Here is a 23,319-nt window from a genome sequence, read left to right as displayed (position 1 = left end):
CTATCCCTTTAAATAGATTTAAGACGATTTATGCTGTTAGTTCATGAGATCTCATGTACCTAATAGAATGATACAATCATCGCAATCTAAAATAAAAACTTAGGTATATAGATAGAATATATATATATATATATATATATATATATATATATATATATATATATATATATATATATACACACACCCACATACACAAAACCCTTTATCCAAACTTCTTGGAACCGGAGGAAAATGTTTGGAGTTTATAATATTTGTATATTTGCTATTAAATGGGAGAGCATGGGATGTAAAAGTGTAATACACCTTATACATATAACCTAAAGGTAGTTTTATATAAAAAAAAATGTAATAATATTTTTTATTGAGGTTTCCAATTCATAGTACATAAACAATGCATTTTAGAAGAATCTCTACACAAAAATCGTACCAAGATATATTAAACATATTTATAAGGCATTGTTTGTAGAATATTGATATACACCACGCTTGTTAATTTAATTATATGTCTTCTCAATAGTAACCGAAGCCACTCTTGGACTTCACTTAACTACAAAGAGTAAAAAACTAGTGAAGACAATCATAAACATTAGGGGACCACTTTTGGGTCTCCAATGATAAACCTCTATTTCTGATTATATAGAGTAGTATTCTATAGAACTATTAACACCAACGCTATATCTAGACCACTATAAGCATTTAAGCATATAGGACCACTCTTGGGTCCTTAGGACTATAGTGATATGTCCTAGTGGAGAAAATTATACCTAAAGACTTGTCAGATGATCTATAATATTCATATAAACCTTACATTTGTTATGTTCAGAAAAGGATCATGTAGAGATACTAGAAAATTAGTTAAAAGTTAAACGTGCAACTGTTATATATTATACACAATCAAAATCAGCTTACAATGACCGTAGCCATCCAAACCAGTGTATATCTCCTCATATGACAAATTAATGGGAGGAAGCAAATTTGTCATTAATTCAATTATTAGTGCAGAAGTTAGTTACATAGCTTTTGTTTTACTTCAGTGGCCTTAATGGCTTTGTGATACGTGTAACTAGGCCTTAAACCTTTTCCCCTAAAAATCTTAAAACCATAACAACTCAAATAATTACTGTATATGAGCATTATAATTACTACCTTCATCTCAGTAGATCCTTTACTGAGATATCTAAAAAAAAGGGCTGAACCAGAAACATAGCACCTTCTAATATAGAGCAAAAGCTCTCATATATACTCAGTGTTGTGCTGTATAGAAAGTTGGTGTAAACTTAGAGCTAAGATACAGCTATAGTAATATGAGAGAAAAATTACTGTCCATAGTAACATATAGTTATACCCAATTTCCCGGGCACGGGCCCTATACCCAGGAGACCGGTGAATTTATCATATTAAGTGTTGGGGAACGATAGGAAATAAATAATATTGTTTAGCTTTAGATTATGTTCTATATTAACCAGGGTTAGCATTAACTTTCTGATTAACCTAGATACTATCCTTGAAGCATAATGGAGCACATATACAGTGTTAACATGAGAAGGCACAATTCAGTATGATCAAGTATGCTGAAAGCTATCCGACCCTAACATGTAAAAACTAAGTAGCCCTAATAATAGAGGTAAAGAATTGCGGGGCTACATTAAGATAGGAAAGAAGTATGCATTAGTCCCTAGCTAAAGTTTAAACTAAATAGTGTGGGTTGGCACAAACATCGAAGTTAACAATTCAGATAACCTATAAGAGCTAAATATCCACTAAAATATTTCTCCTGTAATATCATGCAGTTCAGTATTTCACGGTACACGAATGTCAAAGGAGTCACGAGCATACAGCAATGCTAGTAAGGGACAAAGTAGCTCAAGCCTAACTTTCAATAAAAAATAAATACAAAACCAACAAAACAGATACTGTTCAGCTCGGGAGTCAATCTGATAAATAAAATTACAGAAATATATTGTGCCTCATGCGTCTATAGTATAGTTACTCATAATGGCATTATGGCGGGTCTACAACTGTGAGGATCTATCCTATTCCAACTCTCAAGTGTATCCTCAGTCGGACATATAGCAATATTCCAGGTCGAGAATGCTTTTATGTCTTCCAGGATGTCATGAATAAAGCGGTGTATTTCATACGTATGGTATGCCTTAGAGTCTGTGTGCAAGGTACCTGATCTGGATAGTACATCCGCAAAACAGTCTGTATTCAAGGTTTCTCTTTTTCTGTCAGTGTTGACAGTCACCGCTGCATAAGGATCTGCTGCCTCGTCTGAGCTACTATGTCGGTAATCAGATAGCGGCTGCAAGTCGCGTGGACCTCCGATCTCCTCTGTGGCAAGGCCTGTTTCCAAACCATCCTCCACTGAGTTCACTGGTTTGCCCTGGGCCTCTGTTTTATATAATTTTAAAGATAGTACAATACTGTAATTAGTCCATGAGCTAGTGATGTATGGGATATACATTCCTACCAGGAGGGGGCAAAGTTTCCCAAACCTCAAAATGCCTATAAATACACCTCCCACCACACCCTCGACTCAGTTTTACAAAATTTGCCTCCTATGGAGGTGGTGAAGTAAGTTTGTGCTTGATTTTTATGATTTCTTCTGTGATGAGCGCTTCTAAGCATTCTGAAGCCCAATTCCTCTCAGAGTACAGTGTTTGTCAGAGGGATGTGAAGAGAGTATCACCTATTTATTTTATGGTTTCTCTCATGGGAAATCTTTTCAAGGGTTCTCTGTTATCGGTCGTAGGGATTCATCTCCTACCTCCCTTTTCAGATCGACGATATACTATTATATACCATTACCTCTGTTGTTAGTTTTCAGTACTAGTTTGACTATCTGCTATATGTGGATGGGTGTCTTTCAGTAAGTATGTATCATTATTTAAGACACTCAGCTATGGTTTGGCGCTTTATGTATTAATATAAAGTTTTAAATATAAGTTTTTTTTAATTATATTTGCCATGAGTCAGGTCTATGTATATTTCCCTTTTGCATTCTAAACAGTTTTAGTATGGAAATAATGTTTGGGAAGTTTATTTAAACTTTTTTTCTTTCCTGGGGTTGTCTTTTTCTAAATTGACTTGTTTCTCAATTATTTTCGCGGGCAAATCTAGGCTCGCAAGGACACAAAATGCTGTTATTTATTGCGTCATTCTTGGCGCGGAAATTTTTTGGCGCAAAGTTGCGCTTTTGGTGCCGCAAATTTCGTCATTTCCTGCGTCTTTGTTGACGCTAGTTGTTTTGGCATAAAGTTGCATTTGTTATGACGCGAGTTGCGTCATTTCCTAGTGTTAGGTTTGCGCCAAAAAAATTCTAACTTCCTTTTGCGTAATGCATCATTCTTTTATTTTCTTTTTTGTTTTAAAAACACTATCTTTATTTTTCTATCTACTGAAACTGTTACATTGTAAAAATTGAATGTTTTGCCTAATGTTATTTTTCTTTTTCTGTTCGATTTTGCGGGATGTTTCATTTTGATCCTGACTCTGTTACTTTAGAAACTATGATGCCCTGAAACACAATTCTACAAAGCTAAGTGTGTTCTTTTCATTTTTAAGCTGTTATTTTCTTCAGCTCAATTATGTGGCATTTATTTATATTATGCTTAAATGTTTCTATATGTACGACATTTTCTGTTTTTACTTACTCAGTTCATGTACTTGATTTCATCTGCAAACATCACATGTTATTGCTATTATCATAAAAGGTTATGACTGCTATTATGCCTTTAAGTAAACTTACGAGGTCTTTTCAAAATTGTTTAGATTTATTTAATTTTGTTCTGACCGACAGCATACTAAAGTTTATTCTACTGATGAAGGTTTTCTTTGGCTTGAAGGATCCTGTATCAGTTTTATTAAAAATTCTCCTTGTTTTTCATTTGAACATTCTTTGTTCTTTGTTAAGGGGAATTTGTTTTTTTTTTAGCTTTTAGGAGCCTAGTCCTCCTATTAACTATGTTATTTTAAAATCTGAATTCTAAGATTTTAATTTGCTCCTGAGGGTTTTTCGTATTCAAGAGACTTTCTGTATTATGTTCTAAAAAATGGTTTATCCTGATTCCCTTTTGGGACTGTACTTCTATTTCTATGGAAATTGGTACTTATTTTTAGGATTCTTTAGAGTTTGAATATAACCTTAGCAGAGCATTTTTATGTATTTATGTACCTTAGCAGAACATTTTTATGTATTTATGTACTTTTTTGTTGTTGAACGGTTAGCATAAGCAGTTTCAGTTTCTAAAGTATATAACTCTATTTATTTACTTTTGATGTATCCATTTTATTATGTTTACTTTATCTATTATTATGATTTCAAATATATTTTATTATCTCTAGCTTGTTAGGATAATAATTTGTTTGATTTCTATTATCTCCACTATTTCTGGAGGTTTAGAGTTTTTAGTCTGGTGATGTAGTTCAGTTGGTGAATGTCCTGACTATAAACGCTTGTTCTAGATCCAGGGGTCTTAGATTCATATCCTGGCAGGGTTAATACAGCCCTTAGGTCAATTTTTTGTGTACCATTTATTTGGGTAATAATAACAACTGTTTTTATCAGCTGCTAATTTGGTTAACTCCGAGTGCAAGCACTGGAAAGGCGTTTTTTGTATCCTTCTAGGAGAAAACGCTATATAATTACTTGTTGTTTGACTGCATGAAGGTACGGTTCTCAAACCAGTTCTTCTGGTGGGGGGCAGATTAAATTGTTTTTGGATGAATTCAGTCCAAAATATTTTTTATTCTTCGGGTCTGAATAGATTTTTAGAATGAGACCTTCTATGGGAAGATTCTTTCTCAGTACAGGAGTATTTATACCCGTTCTTTAGCAGGAACAGGGATTGGGTTTCTATTCAATTCTATTCTTTGTCCCAATAGAAGAAAGGTTTATTCAGTCAAATCTTGGATCTGAAGACTTTATATTGTTTTGTAAGAGTCTCAACATTCAAGTTGTCGACGATAAGGACTATTATGCCTTTTGTTCAGCAAGGTCATTTCATGTCCACTCAATTTTACAGGACGTTTATCCTCATATTTTATTTCATTCAGACCACTTTTGGTTCTGAGATTCTCTTTTTTAGATAAGCTTTACCAATTTGTCGCTTTTCCATTTGGTCTAGCAACAGCTTTATGAATCTTTTCAAGATTCTGGGTGCCCTTCTTTCTGCAATAAGTCAGTAGGGTATTGTGGTGATCTTCAAGATCATATTGGAACAGTCTCATGTGTTTCTGATAGCATCAGCATGGTCTAACAGGTTTGGTATGGGGATCTTGTCCAGATGTCCAGTTGCCATCCTTGGCCGCTTTTTCTTTAGCCAGCCCTCTTGTTTCAGGGGCCATTTTTCCATCGGGATCTCAAATTACTAATTTGAAGGTATGGAAATTGATTAGTGTTTAGTCATAGAGGTTTATCACTATGTTGCAGGCTTATAAGTCTGTTTCACGAAACATGTAGTATCAGGTTTAGAAAACCTATATTTTATGGTGTTCTTCTCATAAATTCTCTTGGCATTCTTTTAGGTTTTTCAGTTTCTTCAGGATGGTTTGGATAAGTTTGTCTGCAAATTTTTTGAAGGGACAAAAATCTGTTCTTTTTGTTTTATTTCCTAGAAAGATTGTTTAAACTTCCTGATATTCACTGTTTTTTGGTTTGTATCAAGCCTGTTCATTTATTAATTTTCCTTTTTGGAGTCTTAATTTGGTTCAAAGATTTTGCAGGCTCTTTCTTTTGATCCTATATTTTCTTTAAAGATTATCTACTTTCTTGGAAAGTATTGTTTCTTTTGACAATCTCTTCTGCTAGAAGAGTTTCTGATTTATCAGCTCTCTCTTCTGTGTCTCCTTATCTGATTTTTTTTCTTCTAGATGAGTTGTTTTGTGTACTTCTTTTTTTCCTAAGGTTGTGCATTTGAACAACATTAGTAGAGAAATTGTTGTTCCTTCCTTGTTTTCTAATCCTAAATACTTCTTTGAGAGTTCTTTACATCCTTTTGATGTGGTAAGAGCTTTGTAATTCTTTTTCGAGGTTATTAGGTTTTCAGTAGACTTCTAGTCTATTTATTGTTTTTTTTGGTTTCAGAAAAGGTTAGAAAGCCTCTGTCATTTCTTTGGCATCCTCGTTAAAGCTTTTGTTTTTCAAGGCTTATTTGGAAGGGTAGGTTCCGCCTCAGAGATTTACAGCTCATTCTGCTAAATTCAGTCGCCATTTCTTGGGCTTTTTCAGATAGAAGCTTCGGATGATCAAATTTGCAAAGCAGTGTTTTGGTCTTCTTTGCATACTTTTATTATTTTCACCATTTTAATGTATTTTGTTTCTTTTAAAGCAGTCTTTGTTAAAAAAAAAAAAAGTTATTCAGGCAGCTGTTTCAGTTTGATTCTACTGCTTTTGATTTTAGTTTTTTCAAGGAAAACTTAATTATTGTGTGGATTTGATTTCTCAGTGGAAATAGCTGTTGTTATTTTATCCCTCTCTAGTGACTCTTCTGTGGACTTCCACATCTTGGGTATTTCTATCCCATATGTCACTAGCTCATAGACTCTTGCCAATTACATGAAAGAAAACATAATTTATCTAAGAACTTACCTGATAAATTCATTTCTTTCATATTGGCAAGAGTCCATGAGGTCCACCCTTTTTATGGTGGTTATGTTTTTTTTTTTTGTATAAAAGCACAATTATTTTTCCGGTTCCTCCTTTTTATATGCTTTTTTACTCCTTTTGTTATCACCTCACAACTTGGCTATTCGTTAAACTGAGTTGTGGGTGTGGTGGGAGGTGTATTTATAGGCATTTTGAGGTTTGGGAAACTTTGCCCCCTCCTGGTAGGAATGTATATCCCATACGTCACTATCTCATGGACTCTTGCCAATATGAAAGAAATTAATTTATCAGGTAAGTTCTTACATAAATTATGTTTTTGAATGAGGCATAATAGGAAAGGTGTCACCTGCACCAATAGGCAACAAGGAAGATCTCATGTTTTCCTAAAATTGTAATATTCTCTTTAATATCTTATTTAAATGGATTAACACAAAGAAACATCCTCCTCCATTTGATACCATTCATTCAAATAAGGTATTTCATGTCCATATAAATGTGGTGGTCACAGTAATAATAAGCACCGGCAGTAACTGCCAAACACGTTTTGTTTTGATGTTTGTGTTATGGCTTGTAGATCTTGGATCCCTGAATCAATATAAATTTATTGAAACTTTAACATTAATAGGTGAAGTCAGTGAGCAGAACTGTTACATTTAACCCCTCAACGACCATGACGTACCATGTACGTCACTAGTCGTTAAGGGCTTGTCTTTTAATAATACCACTGGTGGCGAGACTTCGCTATTGAGAAAATAATCCCCATAGAAAGACCAGCGACATACAGGGTACGTCGCTGGTCATTAAGTGGTTAACATACACTGTTGTGTTTTACATCTTTATCTAGAACTCTCCTTTATATGGGACCTTATCCTCTCTGTGTTTCAGGCATGCGTGTGAGGCATCAGTAGAATGGCTTAAAGCCAAGCATGCAACCAATCAGCTGATGGGGAAGGTGGAGCTCCTATTCTCGCCTTTTCTACGCTGGCTTGATCGCAACATGGAGAGACTCTTTACAGAAGGAGCTCGACTGGTAATAATCTAATGTGACTCTCATTTACAAATTTGTGAACTTTTTTAGTAATAACATTGCTAGAAGGCTTTCGTGTAAGGTGTGTTTTTTAAGCAATGATGCTAAAGCCTGCAAAAGAGTTTACAATTCTGGTACATTAAATGAGTAGTGAAACTAAAACTAGAGAAATTTGGAATTAGTAGAATGTAAAACTTTATACTGCCAAAGACAAAAAGATAATAGAGCTGATGAAAGCGGAAAGGCTTTTGTTATAATGAATATGCAAAACCCCATATAACACAATCCCACACTCTGGAGTCAAAGTTTTATAGATTTCTACATCATTTTTTAAAGAAAATGGCATTGCAGTCCTCAGTAAAAAAAAAATATGTATTTCTTCTGTTAAGTGTGATCAGTCCACGGGTCATCATTACTTCTGGGATATTAACTGCTCCCCTACAGGAAGTGCAAGAGGATTCACCCAGCAGAGCTGCATATAGCTCCTCCCCTCTACGTCACTCCCAGTCATTCTCTTGCACCCAGCAACTAGATAGGTCGTGTGAGAGGACTATGGTGATTATACTTAGTTTTATATCTTCAATCAAAAGTTTGTTATTTTAAAATAGCACCGGAGTGTGTTATTACCTCTCTGGCAGAGTTTGAGGAAGAATCTACCAGAGTTTTGCTATGATTTTAGCCGGAGTAGTTAAGATCATATTGCTGTTCTCGGCCATCTGAGGAGTGAGGTAAACTTCAGATCAGGGGACAGCGGGCAGATGAATCTGCATAGAGGTATGTAGCAGTTTTTATTTTCTGACAATGGAATTGATGAGAAAATCCTGCCATACCGATATAATGTCATGTATGTATACTTTACACTTCAGTATTCTGGGAGAATGGTACTTCACTAGAATTACACTGTAAGAAAGACATAAAGCTGTTTAATAACTAGAGATTATGTTTAACGTTTTTGCTGGAATGTAAAATCGTTTTCATTTACTGAGGTACTGAGTGAATAAATGTTTGGGCACTATTTTTCCACTTGGCAGTTGCTTAAATCTGTTTTTTCTGTCAGTTTCTGTTCTCCCTCACTGCTGTGTGTGTGGGGGAGGGGCGCTTTTACTATGCATCAAATATTTCAGTCAGCAACTCATTGTATTCCCTGCATGATCCGGTTCATCTCTACAGAGCTCAGGGGTCTTCAAAACTTATTTTGAGGGAGGTAATTTCTCTCAGCAGAGCTGTGAGAATTATAGTTTGACTGAGATAAAAACTTTTATTCTGTAATTTGTTTCCTGCTTTCAGAAATTGTTATCTTTGCTAATGGGATTAAACCTTTGCTAAAGTTGTGTTGTTTACAAGGATTGAGGCTATAACTGTTTCAATTTATTAATTTTTAACTGTCATAGATCTTCTGTGCTTCTTAAAGGCACAGTACGTTTTAATATTATTCTATTTGAATTGTATTTCCAAGTTGCAAGTTTATTTGCTAGTGTGTTAAACCTTGTTCTTAATGTTTTACAGGGCGTTCCGTTTGAACCCCTTCATTCCATTGATATAAAGTTGTTATCTTGGAAAGTTCTATTTTTAATGGCTATTTCCTCGGCTCGAAGAGTCTCTGAATTATCAGCCTTACATTGTGATTCTCCTTATTTGATTTTTCATTCGGATAAGGTAGTCCTGCGTACTAAACCTGGGTTCTTACCTAAGGTAGTTACTAACAGGAATATCAATCAAGAGATTGTTGTTCCTTCTTTATGCCCAAATCCTTCTTCAAAGAAGGAACGTCTACTGCACAACCTGGATGTAGTCCGGGCTCTAAAATTTTACTTGCAGGCAACTAAGGAATTCCGACAAACGTCTTCTCTGTTTGTCATTTACTCTGGGCAGTGGAGAGGTCAAAAAGCTTCCGCTACCTCTCTTTCTTTTTGGCTTCGTAGCATAATTCGTTTAGCTTATGAGACTGCTGGACAGCAGCCCCCTGAAAGAATTACAGCTCATTCTACTAGAGCTGTGGCTTCCACTTGGGCCTTCAAGAATGAGGCCTCTGTTGAACAGATTTGCAAGGCTGCAACTTGGTCTTCGCTTCATACTTTTTCCAAATTTTACAAATTTGACACCTTTGCTTCATCGGAGGCTATTTTTGGGAGAAAGGTTCTTCAGGCAGTGGTTCCTTCTGTATAAAGAGTCTGCCTATCCCTCCCGTCATCCGTGTACTTTTGCTTTGGTATTGGTATCCCAGAAGTAATGATGACCCGTGGACTGATCACACTTAACAGAAGAAAACATAATTTATGCTTACCTGATAAATTCCTTTCTTCTGTAGTGTGATCAGTCCACGGCCCGCCCTGTTTTTAAGGCAGGTAAATATTTTTTAATTTATACTCCAGTCACCACTTCACCCTTGGCTTTTCCTTTCTCGTTGGTCCTTGGTCGAATGACTGGGAGTGACGTAGAGGGGAGGAGCTATATGCAGCTCTGCTGGGTGAATCCTCTTGCACTTCCTGTAGGGGAGCAGTTAATATCCCAGAAGTAATGATGACCCGTGGACTGATCACACTACAGAAGAAAGGAATTTATCAGGTAAGCATAAATTATGTTTTTTTATTTTATATTCTCCTATGAACGTTTTGTATTGTGACACAGTATATCAGCGTGTATCTGTATATAAGGGTATCTTGATACACCTAACAATTTACAATATACACAGATACATGTGTGTGTGTATATACATGTATTTAAGGTATTTCAGTCAGTTGTATAGAGTATAGATACTAAATGAAACATACAACACTTTGAATAAATAATTATGTGGATTTAATTAACAAATCACTTAATTAAACAGTGCTTTATATAAAAAGGAAAACATTTGTACTTAGCTGCAGACAGATGTTTCTCAGATTACAGAAAAGCACATGTAACACAGAAAGGCACATTCAAGGTAAACCTCAACTTTCATGACGACACCTTGAAAATCAGGTCTGCTTTCCTGGCATTCTCTTGGAATACTATGCTAGGCTCCCTGATTTGCAATAGCTTCCCATCTTATATAGTAGTTGTGTTTGCCTATACTTACTGCACCTGGCTGTTATCCAATAAACAAGAAGAAACTCTAGACCACTGCTTTTCAAACCTGTTCTCAGACCTCCCTAACAGGCCACATTTTGAGGATATCTGAACTAGAACACAGGTGAAACAATCAGCTGATTAGTAACCATGGTTATTTTACCTTCTATCACCCAAAGTAATCCTGAAAATCTGCTCTGTTAGGGAGGCCTGAGGACAGGTTTGAAAACCAGTGCTCTAGACTTGTAGGAGATGCCCATCTATCCTGAGTTTCCTGTGGTGATTCATCCTTTTGATTGTGGGGGCTGCTATTCTGCTTAATGTCACCTTGTACTCCCTAGCCCCATCTTGTGCCAGATTTTAATTAAACATTATCTATTCTTATACTATATATTGCATGTGGGGCATGGGACATATTTGTTTTTAAAACACACAACTGTTACAATGACAAACTGAAACAGTTATAAACAAGCCTGAGGAAGGGCCTCGGTATCCTTAATGCTTGCATGGCAATTAAAGCTATCACCTTATATATTCTTATTATAAAAAATACTGCACATAATAATGTTAATAACCATGTATTAAAGCATCAGGAAAGGCCAGCATAATACATGATTGTACAGGAAGAGGTTTTAGTAGCAGAGTAGATTAAATTATTTCAGCACAATTTTTTATTACAAAATACTCCATAAAAAACGTTTTGTTTGCTTAGCAGATGCTCACATACAGAAGTAAGCTCAGGGGAGTGTACATACAGGGGCAGCAAAAAGCACAAGAGACAACAGAGCTTTTGGTGTTTTCAAACAAAGCAAATTAGGGGGTAATTTTACACATAAAATGCATTGCATGATGTTGGAAAGGGACTTGTATGTTCTTTTAAGGAAAAAATACTGAAGTTGAAGGATAGGAAGTTGAGAAGTAATTTGTAGAAGGAATCTATAGAAAGAATGGTTCACACACAAAATAGACTTTCAACAGAAGTGATTAGGGATAAATACAGGAAGGGATTTTAACAATAGACTGGCATATACCTAAGGCTATTTATTTAAAGGATAAATTAACCTTACACTTTAAAGAATCATGGTTCTTATATTTCATGAGCCCATTTTAAATGGAATTTAGCATCCCAAGAAGAAGAATAGTCATAATAAGTGTTTTTTTTTTCTTTTTATTATTATTATTTTAATATGCAATGTTGCTAATTTGGTCTTCCCTATGTACATGTAGTTAAAAAGAGATATCGATGCAGAGAAGGCAGGTATCGAATTTGTACCCTATCAGCAACTTCAAGCAGCTGTGAGTGTGACATCCAGTGAGGCAGCAGACCACCCTAAAGAGCACGTCGCCAACCTCCAGCAAACATCGTCTGAGAACTCAGAGGATGATTCCGACAGCTGGATCAGCTGTGACGAAGACGAAGATTTGGATCCTGGCACAGAGGCTGCAGATGTGCAGACAGTGGATGCAGTAGGCCCCAGGAGGGGATCAGAAATTAGATTATTAGCTTTACGACTAGGAGAAGGAGTAGGGACGGCATTGGCCCATCGCATTCTTGTGTCCCTGCAGTGCAACAGGTGAGGAAAAGAGACTGCAAACTAATATACATTGATTATTAATAACAGGAAAACCTAATGTAAGTGTCATTGTTCCAAGAATAACAAAAATGTATTTAAATCTGATGGATTTACTCTGATCAGTGCATAATGACATATACCAGGCTCGCTTTTGATTCAGGTGTGATGAGAGAATTTGCAGTGATACTGTTGACTAATGGTGACCTTTGGAAGCATAATGAGAAGAAAATAATTTAATGCTAGATAAAAATCTTGTGGCACAAATGTACTTTCTGTTCCAATGACTTATGCCAGAGTTTCTCAGTGGGAAATCACAAGTACATAAAGGGACAATACATTTAAATTTGCACCTTTAAACCTCAGATGGTACTTGGAAAGTAAATGGTGCATATTTATGTGCATGTTAAGATATTGTTGGGGTTTTTTGCAGGGGGGGTTGTTGCTTTTAATAGTCCTTTAACTCAGGACATAAATTATGACAGTCCACCCTGGCAATGGTACTTGGCTAAATGTATGAAAAACACGTAATCTGTGTCTAAAATATTTACAACAAAAAATGGTTTAATGCAATGCTATTTAGGAATTCCATTATTTCAACATATCTATTATGAAAGAGAATGTATTTGTGTGGATAATTAAATGCTGACAAGGTGTGCGACAAGAGAATACCCATTTATATTTTTTAAAATCCAGCTTTATTGAAAACAAGCAAGGTTCCATTAAAGTCGTGGAGACTTGGCTTCTATAGTGAAGACAGCAAATTCTGATTACTTTTTTTTATATTAAAGAAGCAATCACAAGGGTTTAAAAGAAGCATTAACTAAAATATAATATAAAATAATGACAAAAATATGAACAAGAATATATCCCAACTGATTCTGTGAACAGTAAAGGTTTACAACACACTCTAAACACCCTCTAAATACCACCAAATCATATTTTCATCAACTCCCTCCAGATGCCTGAGTGCTAATTAATGTAACCTGTTTTCCCCCTGTAGAGAATATCCATTTTATTTTTACCACTTTGCTGAATGATTTGTTAGATTTTGTGTTGATGTGAATATAAAGAAATAAATCACTCTGTGTATTTGTTTTTAGGTGCAAAGTGACTGCAGATTTGTCCTTGGTTGAAAATCAGCCATGTTCAGCCCAGTGTGAGAAATGTAATAGTAATATATCTGGGACTTTCCACCCCACAATAATGCATCAATTTTCGGCAATACTGGGTTATGTTGATATAAAAGGAGCCGTACCCAAAGATCTCATCTTGCAGGACTCTTTCTTCATGATTGGTTGCTTGAACTGCTCCCAGGAAGCACCAGTGCAGGTACTAAGACCATTTATTCTACAACAAGAAATTGATTTAAAGGGACAGTCTAGTCAAAAATAAACTTTCATGATTCAGATAGGGCATGTGATTTTAAACAACTTTCCAATTTACTTTTATCATCAATTTTGCTTTGTTCTCTTGGTATTCTTAGTTGAAAGCTAAACCTAGGTAGGCTCATATGTAATTTCTTAACCCTTGAAGGACCGCCTCTTATCTGAATGCATTTTGACAGTTTTTCACAACTAGATGGCATTAGTTCATGTGTGCCATATAGATAACATTGTGCTCATGCACTTGGAGTTACCTAGAAGTCAGCACTAATTGGCTAAAATGCAAGTCTGTCAAAAGAATAAAATAATATAAAAAAAATAAGGGGCAGTCTGCTGGTGCTGCATTCTAAAGAACTTCTTTCTTGAGCTGTTGCTTTTTTATTCTGTGGCTTGTAGAATTAAAGGGACAGTAAAGTCAAAATGTTTCATAATTCAGAGCATGCAATAAAAAAAAAAACTTTCAAATTTACTTCCATTATCAATTTGTGCACACTTTTAGAGAAATCAGCTTATGCTGAGCTTATGCAAGACAATATATACATACAGTACACAAGACTGGGATTCGTTTGATTGCTATCATATGATACGGGGATAGGGCAATAGAAAAAAAAATCAGATTGGTCAAAAAAAAACTATCTACTTCTCATTTGAAATTCGGAGTCAGTTGTATTACATTGTCTTTTTAGTATGCATTTTTTTTTAAATTGGAATTTTACTGTATTTAATGGTCCTTTAAATAATGCTTTATGGATAGCTTGGAAAGCGTTGCATCTATTGTATTGTATTGCTACCCATTTAGGGCTAGCTTACGTGTGGCGTGTAAGCGATATGGGGTATTTTGCTGCTCTTTGTGCATGAGGGAAAGAGGGCATATTATGAGTTGAAAGTAAACACGTTCGCTTGAGTGCAATCAAATTTAAAGCACATTGGGTTAGCGCAACTTCAGAGCTCTGTTACACGAGACAAAAAAGTGTCAGAAAATACATTGATATATTTTTTTCACATTTTCTTAAATGGAAAAAGTCCACAGCTGCATTCAATACTTTTGGGAAATTCAGAACATGGCCACCAGAAGGAGGCACAGACACCCCAGCCAAAGGCTTAAATACCCCTCCCACTTCCCTCATCTCCCAGTCATTCTGTGCCTTTCGTCCCAGGAGGTTGGCAGAGAAGTGTTAGAAGTTTCTCTTGTAAGGTGTATCCAGTCCACGGATCATCCATTACTTGTGGGATATTCTCATTCCCAACAGGAAGTTGCAAGAGGACACCCACAGCAGAGCTGTAATATAGCTCCTCCCCTAACTGTCATAGCCAGTCATTCTCTTGCAACTCTCAACAAGCTAGGACGTTGTAGGAGAGCGTGGTTAAATATAGCTAGTTTATTTTCTTCAATCAAAAGTTTGTTATTTTTAAATAGTACCGGAGTTGTGCTTTTTTATCTCAGGCAGTAAATAGAAGAAGAATCTGCCTGAGGTTTCTATGATCTTAGTAGGTTGTAACTAAGATCCATTGCTGTTCTCACATATGTCTGAGGGGATTACACAGATGAGGTAAAACTTCAGCGAGAGAATGGCGTGCAGTTTATTCTGCTATCAGGTATGTGCAGTTATAATTTTTTCTAGAGATGGAAAACACTAGAAAATGCTGCTGATACCGGATTAATGTAAGTTAAGCCTGAATACAGTGATTTAATAACGACTGGTATCATGCTTACTCCCAGGGGTAATACCCTTATGATATTGCAATATAAAACGTTTGCTGGCATGTTTAATCGTTTGTATATATGCTTTGGTGATAAAACTTTATTGGGGCCTAGTTTTTTCCACATGGCTGGCTTAAATTTAAACTAGAAACAGTTTCCTGAGGCCTTCCACTGTTGTAGTATAAAAGTTACAGTTGGTGCAGTTAAAATTACAAACTGTGACATCCAGCTTCCCTCAAAGGCCCTCTGAATGCTTTAGGACATCTCTAAAGGGCCCAAAGGCTTTCCAAAGTCGTTTATTGGGGAAGGTAGGGCCACAGCTTGCTGTGGCAGTTGGTTGTGACTGTTAAAAAACGTCTATTAAGTTTTTTTGATCCGTTTTTTGAACTAAGGGGTTAATCATCCATTTGCAAGTGGGTGCAATGCTCTGTTAGCCTATTATACACACTGTAAAAATTTTGTTTGATTTACTGCATTTTTTCACTGTTTTTCAAATTCTGACAAAATTTGTTTCTCTTAAAGGCACAGTACCGTTTTTTATATTTGCTTGTTAACTTGATTTAAAGTGTTTTCCAAGCTTGCTAGTCTCATTGCTAGTCTGTATAAACATGTCTGACATAGAAGAAACTCCTTGTTTATTATGTTTAAAAGCCATGGTGGAACCCCCTCTTAGAATGTGTACCAAATGTACTGATTTCATTTTATGCAATAAAGATCATTTTCTGTCTTTAAAAATTTTTATCACCAGAGGAATCTGACGAGGGGGAAGTTATGCCGACTAACTTTCCCCACGTGTCAGACCCTTTGACTCCCGCTTAAGGGACTCACGCTCAAATGTCGCCAAGTACATCTAGGGCGCCCATAGCGTTTACTTTACAAGACATGGCGGCAGTCATGGATAATACACTGTCAGCGGTATTAGCCAGACTACCTGAACTTAAAGGTAAGCGAGATAGCTCTGGGGTGAGACAAAATGCAGAGCATACTGACGCTTTAAGAACTATGTCTGATACTGCCTCACAATATGCAGAAGTTGAGGAAAGAGAGCTTCAGTCAGTGGGTGATGTTAATGACTCAGGAAAGATACCTGATTCTAATATTTCTACATTTAAATTTAAGCTTGAACACCTCCGCGTGTTGCTTAGGGAGGTTTTAGCTGCTCTGAATGACTGTGATACCATTGCAGTGCCAGAGAAATTGTGTAGACTGGATAAATACTTTGCAGTGCCGGTGTGTACTGATGTTTTTCCAAATACCTAAAAGGTTTACAGAAATTATTAATAAGGAATGGGATAGACCAGGTGTGCCGTTCTCTTCCCCTCCTATTTTTAGAAAAATGTTTCCAATAGATGCCACCACACGGGACTTATGGCAGACAGTCCCTAAGGTGGAGGGAGCAGTTTCTACTCTAGTAAAGCGTACTACTATCCCTGTCGAGGACAGTTGTGCTTTTTTTTTTTTTTTTTTTTAGATCCAATGGATAAAAAATTAGAGGTTACCTTAAGAAAATATTTATTCAACAAGGTTTTATCCTACAGCCCCTTGCATGCATTGCCCCTGTCACTGCTGCTGTGGCGTACTGGTTTGAGTCTCTGGAAGAGGCTTTACAGGTAGCGACTCCATTGGATGACATACTTGGCAAACTTAGAGCACTTAAGCTAGCCAATTCTTTTATTCTGATGCCATTGTTCATTTGACTAAACTAACGGCTAAGAATTCTGGTTTTGCTATACAGGCGCGCAGAGCGCTATGGCTTAGATCATGGTCAGCTGACGTGACTTCAAAATCTAAGCTACTTAACATTCCCTTCAAGGGGCAGACCCTATTCGGGCCTGGTTTGAAGGAGATTATTGCTGATATCACTGGAGGAAAAGGTCATGCCCTTCCTCAGGACAGGTCCAAATCTAGGGCCAAACAGTCTAATTTTCGTGCCTTTCGAAACTTCAAGGCAGGTGCGGCATCAACTTCCTCTAATGCTAAACAAGAGGGAACTTGTGCTCAATCCAAGACGGTCTGGAGACCAATCCAGACCTGGAAAAAAAGTAAGCAGACCAAAAAGCCTGCTGCTGCCTCTAAGACAGCATGAAGGAACGGCCCCCTATCCGGTAACGGATCTAGTAGGGGGCAGACTTTCACTCTTCGCCCAGGCGTGGGCAAGAGATGTTCAGGATCCCTGGGCATTGGAAATTATATCCCAGGGATATCTCCTGGACTTCAAAGCTTCCCCCCCAAAAGGGAGATTTCACCTTTCACAATTATCTGCAAACCAGATAAAGAGAGAGGCATTCTTACACTGTGTACGAGACCTCCTAGTTATGGGAGTGATCCATCCAGTTCCAAAGGAGGAACAGGGACAGGGTTTTTACTCAAATCTATTTGTGGTTCCCAAAAAAGAGGGAACCTTCAGACCAATTTTGGATCTAAAGATCTTAAACAAATTCCTCAAAGTTCCATCATTCAAGATGGAAACTATTCGTACCATCCTACCAATGATCCAGGAGGGTCAATATATGACTACAGTGGATCTAAAGGATGCTTATCTTCACATTCCGATACACAAAGATCATCATCGGTTTCTCAGGTTTGCCTTTCTAGACAGGCATTACCAGTTTGTAGCTCTTCCCTTTGGATTAGCTACAGCCCCAAGAATCTTTACAAAGGTTCTAGGGTCGCTTCTGGCGGTCCTAAGGCCGCGGGGCATAGCAGTAGCCCCTTATTTAGACGACATCCTGATACAGGCGTCAAACTTCCAAATTGCCAAGTCTCATACGGACGTAGTACTGGCATTTCTGAGGTCGCATGGGTGGAAAGTGAACGAGGAAAAGAGTTTCCTTTCTAGGGACTCTGATAGATTCCATAGAAATGAAAATTTACCTGACGGAGTCCAGGTTATCAAAGCTTCTAAATTCCTGCCGGGTTCTTCATTCCATTCCGCGCCCTTCGGTGGCTCAGTGTATGGAAGTAATCGGCTTAATGGTAGTGGCAATGGACATAGTGCCGTTTGCACGCTTACATCTCAGACCGCTGCATCTATGCATGCTCAGTCAGTGGAACGGGGATTACACAGATTTGTCCCCTCAACTGAATCTGGACCAAGAGACCAGGGATTCTCTTCTCTGGTAGCTATCTCGGGTCCATCTGTCCAAAGGTATGACCTTTCGCAGGCCAGATTGGACAATTGTAACAACAGATGCCAGCCTTCTAGGTTGGGGTGCAGTCTGGAATTCCCTGAAGGCTCAGGGATCGTGGACTCAGGAGGAGTCTCTCCTTCCAATAAATATTCTGGAACTAAGAGCGATATTCAATGCTCTTCAGGCTTGGCCTCAGTTAGCAACTCTGAGGTACATCAGATTTCAGTCGGACAACATCACGACTGTAGCTTACATCAACCATCAAGGGGGAACAAGAAGTTCCCTAGCGATGTTAGAAGTTTCAAAAATAATTCGCTGGGCAGAGATTCACTCTTGCCACCTATCAGCTATCCATATCCCAGGTGTAGAGAACTGGGAGGCGGATTTTCTAAGTCGTCAGACTTTTCATCCGGGAGAGTGGGAACTCCATCCGGAGGTTTTTGCACAACTGATTCATCGTTGGGGCAAACCAGAACTGGATCTCATGGCGTCTCGCCAGAACGCCAAGCTTCCGTGTTACGGATCCAGGTCCAGGGATCCCAAGGCGACACTGATAGATGCTCTAGCAGCGCCCTGGTCTTTCAACCTGGCTTATGTGTTTCCACCGTTTCCTCTGCTCCCTCGACTGATTGCCAAGATCAAGCAGGAGAGAGCATCTGTGATTCTGATAGCACCTGCGTGGCCACGCAGGACCTGGTATGCAGATCTAGTGGACATGTCATCCTTTCCACCATGGTCTCTGCCTCTGAGACAGGACCTTCTACTTCAGGGTCCTTTCAACCATCCAAATCTAATTTCTCTGAGGCTGACTGCCTGGAGATTGAACGCTTGATTTTATCAAAGCGTGGCTTCTCCGAGTCAGTTATTGATACCTTAATACAGGCACGAAAGCCTGTCACCAGGAAAATTTAACATAGGATATGGCGTAAATATCTTTATTGGTGTGAATCCAAGGGTTACTCATGGAGTAAGGTCAGGATTCCCAGGATATTATCTTTTCTCCAAGAAGGTTTGGAAAAAGGATTGTCAGCTAGTTCCTTAAAGGGACAGATTTCTGCTCTGTCCTTTTGCACAAGCGTCTGGCAGATGTTCCAGACGTTCAGGCATTTTGTCAGGCTTTAGTTAGAATCAAGCCTGTGTTTAAACCTGTTGCTCCACCATGGAGCTTAAATTTGGTTCTTAAGGTTCTTCAAGGAGTTACGTTTGAACCTCTTCATTCCATAGATATCAAACTTTTATCTTGGAAAGTTCTGTTTTTGGTAGCTATTTCCTCGGCTCGTAGAGTCTCTGAGCTATCTGCCTTATAATGTGATTCTCCTTATCTGATTTTTCATACGGATAAGGTAGTCCTGCGTACCAAACCTGGGTTCTTACCTAAGGTGGTATCTAACAAGAATATCAATCAAGAGATTGTTGTTACATCCTTGTGTCCTAATCCTTCTTCGAAGAAGGAACGTCTATTACACAATCTGGACGTGGTCCGTGCTTTAAAGTTTTACTTACAAGCTACTAAAGATTTTCGTCAAACATCTGCTTTGTTTGTTGTCTACTCTGGACAGAGGAGAGGTCAAAAGTCTTCGGCAACCTCTCTTTCTTTTTGGCTAACAAGCATAATCCGCTTAGCCTATGAGACTGCTGGACAGCAGCCTCCTGAAAGGATTACAGCTCATTCCACTAGAGCTGTGGCTTTCCACTTGGGCCTTTAAAAATGAGGCTTCTGTTGAACAGATTTGCAAGGCGGCGACTTGGTCTTCGCTTCATACTTTTTCAAAATTTTACAAATTTGATACTTTTGCTTCTTCGGAGGCTATATTTGGGAGAGAGGTTTTACAGGCAGTGGTTCCTTCCATTTAAGTACCTGCCTTGTCCCTCCCTTCATCCGTGTACTTTAGCTTTGGTATTGGTATCCCACAAGTAATGGATGATCCGTGAACTGGATACACCTTACAAGAGAAAACACAATTTATGCTTACCTGATAAATTTATTTCTCTTGTGGTGTATCCAGTCCACGGCCCGCCCTGTCATTTTAAGGCAGGTAATTTTTAAATTTAAACTACAGTAACCACTGCACCCTATGGTTCCTCCTTTCTCGGCTTGTTTTCAGTCGAATGACTGGCTATGACAGTTAGGGGAGGAGCTATATTACAGCTCTGCTGTGGGTGTCCTCTTGCAACTTCCTGTTGGGAATGAGAATATCCCACAAGTAATGGATGATCCGTGGACTGGATACACCACAAGAGAAATAAATTTATCAGGTAAGCATAAATTGTGTTTTTCTTTAGTCTCTTATGGAGGGTAGTACTTTTCGGCATGGGACAGGAGTTTTAAGTAATCCTGTCAGTCTCTCAGTGAGAGCATAGGTGAAAGTTAGAGTCCAGAGATGCAGGGAGAGTCTTTCTGCAAAACCATCCCAACTAATATTAACAGCTCCACAAGCAATCAGCGTTGACAAGTTTTGCTGCCTGCTTTCTTCTCTCAAGTCCATGGCAGAGGTGATGCTACTATCTGTCACACTTGAAGGGCCGTGTTCCTGTTCCACGGTGTTGCTTCCGGTAAGATCATTTCATTTTACTTTCGTCATGATTGTATTGTAATACAAATGTTTTCCAGAGAGGCTACCACCTTTCGGGACTAACTATAACTCAGGGTCTCAGTGAGGCTCCTTTTGTATCTTGGAATCAAGGGTTAATATCTCCTGAGGGGGGTTATTGAACAGAGGTTTTTTTTAATCATGTTTATGTGATTCACAAAGAATTATGGTAAGCGCTCCGGATCCTCGTCTTCCACCCAGTGTTAAGAAACTGCCGATATAGTCGTCCTCCGTCTGCAAGGCACGCTGTTATCACTGGCCTGGAATCACAAGCTCAGCAGTCCCTCTCCAAAGCAGCGTGCGATCCGCGCGCTGTGCCGGTCTCACAGTCTCAGATGTCCCACGGGAAACAAAAAGCACTATGGAAAAGTTCCTCTTCAGTTGTGGAAGTCCTCACCAGCTCCCAATAATGATACGATTCAAGAAGCCAATATAAAGAGTGCTTTATCCTCTCTTGGTATGGATATAAGAAAGCCAAAAGACTGTCTATTTTATTTAAAGCTAAAAAGTGGTACAGGAAAGGTCAAACGCGTTTCGCCTGGTTGTACTTTGTCAATGACCCATGTGACACTCTGATACGAATCCCTATTTAAAGGCAAAAAGGACAAATGTATGCCCTAACACATGTGTTAACAATATGAATGATTTCCTTGCAGCAATTTAGTATGTTCCATTATATTATTCATCCTTAGGGACATCTAGTTTAAACATAAACTATTAAATGATATTGCTGCAAAGTTAATCTGTGTACATACAACAAAATCTAATGCATATCTATTAACAGTATTACTCTAAATATAATAATTATAATTTCTAAAACAATTTTAAATTTCATTCATCGTTTTTTACACTTGTGCATAATATAGCATATTAACTGCTTTGAACATTTTGTGACATTTTAAATTAAAGTGTAACAAATAACATGATGTTACCAAATCAGATAGCAACACTTAAGTAAAGGTTGTTACCTATGTACATATGCCCCTAAATACTAAGTATTGGGCAAAAGATTCAACATATCACATATAGCCACAATTATTTTCCTCTCTGGGAAAGAAAAACAAATATTTTACAGAAATCCATCTTTACTATTACTCTACATATAACTTTACATCCCAATCTGAGTTTAAACCATTGGGGACCCTGGTTCCCAATTGGAATATCCAGTATACTTCTTTCTGACTGAGTGTCTTCAATCTATTACCACCCCGGACATGTCTGGTCACATGTTGAATACCTTGAAACTGCAAAAATGTATCATCCCCATTATGATGGTTACGAAAATGAAGAGCAACTGGAGTGTCAGACTCAATATCTCCAATAGAACGCAGATGTTCTAGAAAACTTTTCTTTAGTGGCCGAGTCGTTTGACCAACATACTTTATATTGCAAAGTTTACACGTTAATAGATAAATAACGTATCGTGTTGCAATTAATGTAATTATTAATTTTATAGGTTTTCTTTTCATCGAAGGAGGAAAAAAACATCACCAAAAATAGCGTGGGTGCATGATTTGCACCTTCTACTTCCACATCTAAAAAAACTTTTTTTAGGTGTGAGCCAAATGCCTGTTTTATCACTATGTAACATTGAAGGAGACAATATATTTGATAATGTCTTAGACCTCCTAGTGACAAATTGACATCCATTCTCCAAAATTTTACATAATGTGTCATCAACATTCAATATAGGTAAAGCTTTCTTGACTATCTCACATATATGGTTGTGTTCTCTACTATGGGTAGTAATGAAAAATGGTTTCTTTTGAAAATCACTATTCCTGCCCACCTTCTTTTTCTTTGATATGAACAGATCTTTTCTGTCCATAGAATCCACCTCTTTTTTCGCTATCTGCAATTGGTGTGCTGAATATCCTCTTTCTAAGAACCTTTGTTGTTGCTTTGGAATGTGTCTCATAACATTTTTCTGTGGTGCAATTTCTTTTCGTGCGCATAAACTGCCCCTTGAGTGTTGCACGTATTACATGTTTGGGGTGGCAAGAATTTGCTTTTAATAGTGTGTTACCTGCAGTCTTTTTCCTATAAAGTTCTACTTCTATTGAATTGTTGGTTAGATTAGACTTTAAGATTACATCTAGAAAAGGCAAACTATCTGCATTGTACTCAATGGTAAATTATCAATCGCTGTATTGTCTCCCTCAAAGATGAACACCAAGTCGTCAATGTAGCGACCATAATATTTGATACAATCTCTAAAGGGATTACCATCGCCAAAGACACGGGACAGTTCCCA

General features: G+C 37.7%; 1 protein-coding gene across 1 annotated transcript in view; it reads left to right on the top strand.

The window, feature by feature from the left end:
• LOC128663103 (uncharacterized) overlaps nt 1–23,319 on the top strand; it is a 180,309-nt gene that overhangs the window by 75,043 nt on the left and 81,947 nt on the right. Inside the window, exons 5-7 of the mRNA XM_053717262.1 lie at nt 7,496–7,640; nt 11,913–12,259; nt 13,360–13,588. Of these exons, the coding sequence (XP_053573237.1) occupies nt 7,496–7,640; nt 11,913–12,259; nt 13,360–13,588 (721 nt within the window). The remainder of the gene's footprint in view (nt 1–7,495; nt 7,641–11,912; nt 12,260–13,359; nt 13,589–23,319) is intronic.

This window comes from Bombina bombina, chromosome 6, assembly GCF_027579735.1.
Source record: "Bombina bombina isolate aBomBom1 chromosome 6, aBomBom1.pri, whole genome shotgun sequence".
Classification (NCBI taxonomy): Eukaryota; Metazoa; Chordata; class Amphibia; order Anura; family Bombinatoridae; genus Bombina; species Bombina bombina.
Note: the sequence above shows the minus strand (reverse complement) of the source record. Positions and strands in the feature narration are given on the sequence as shown.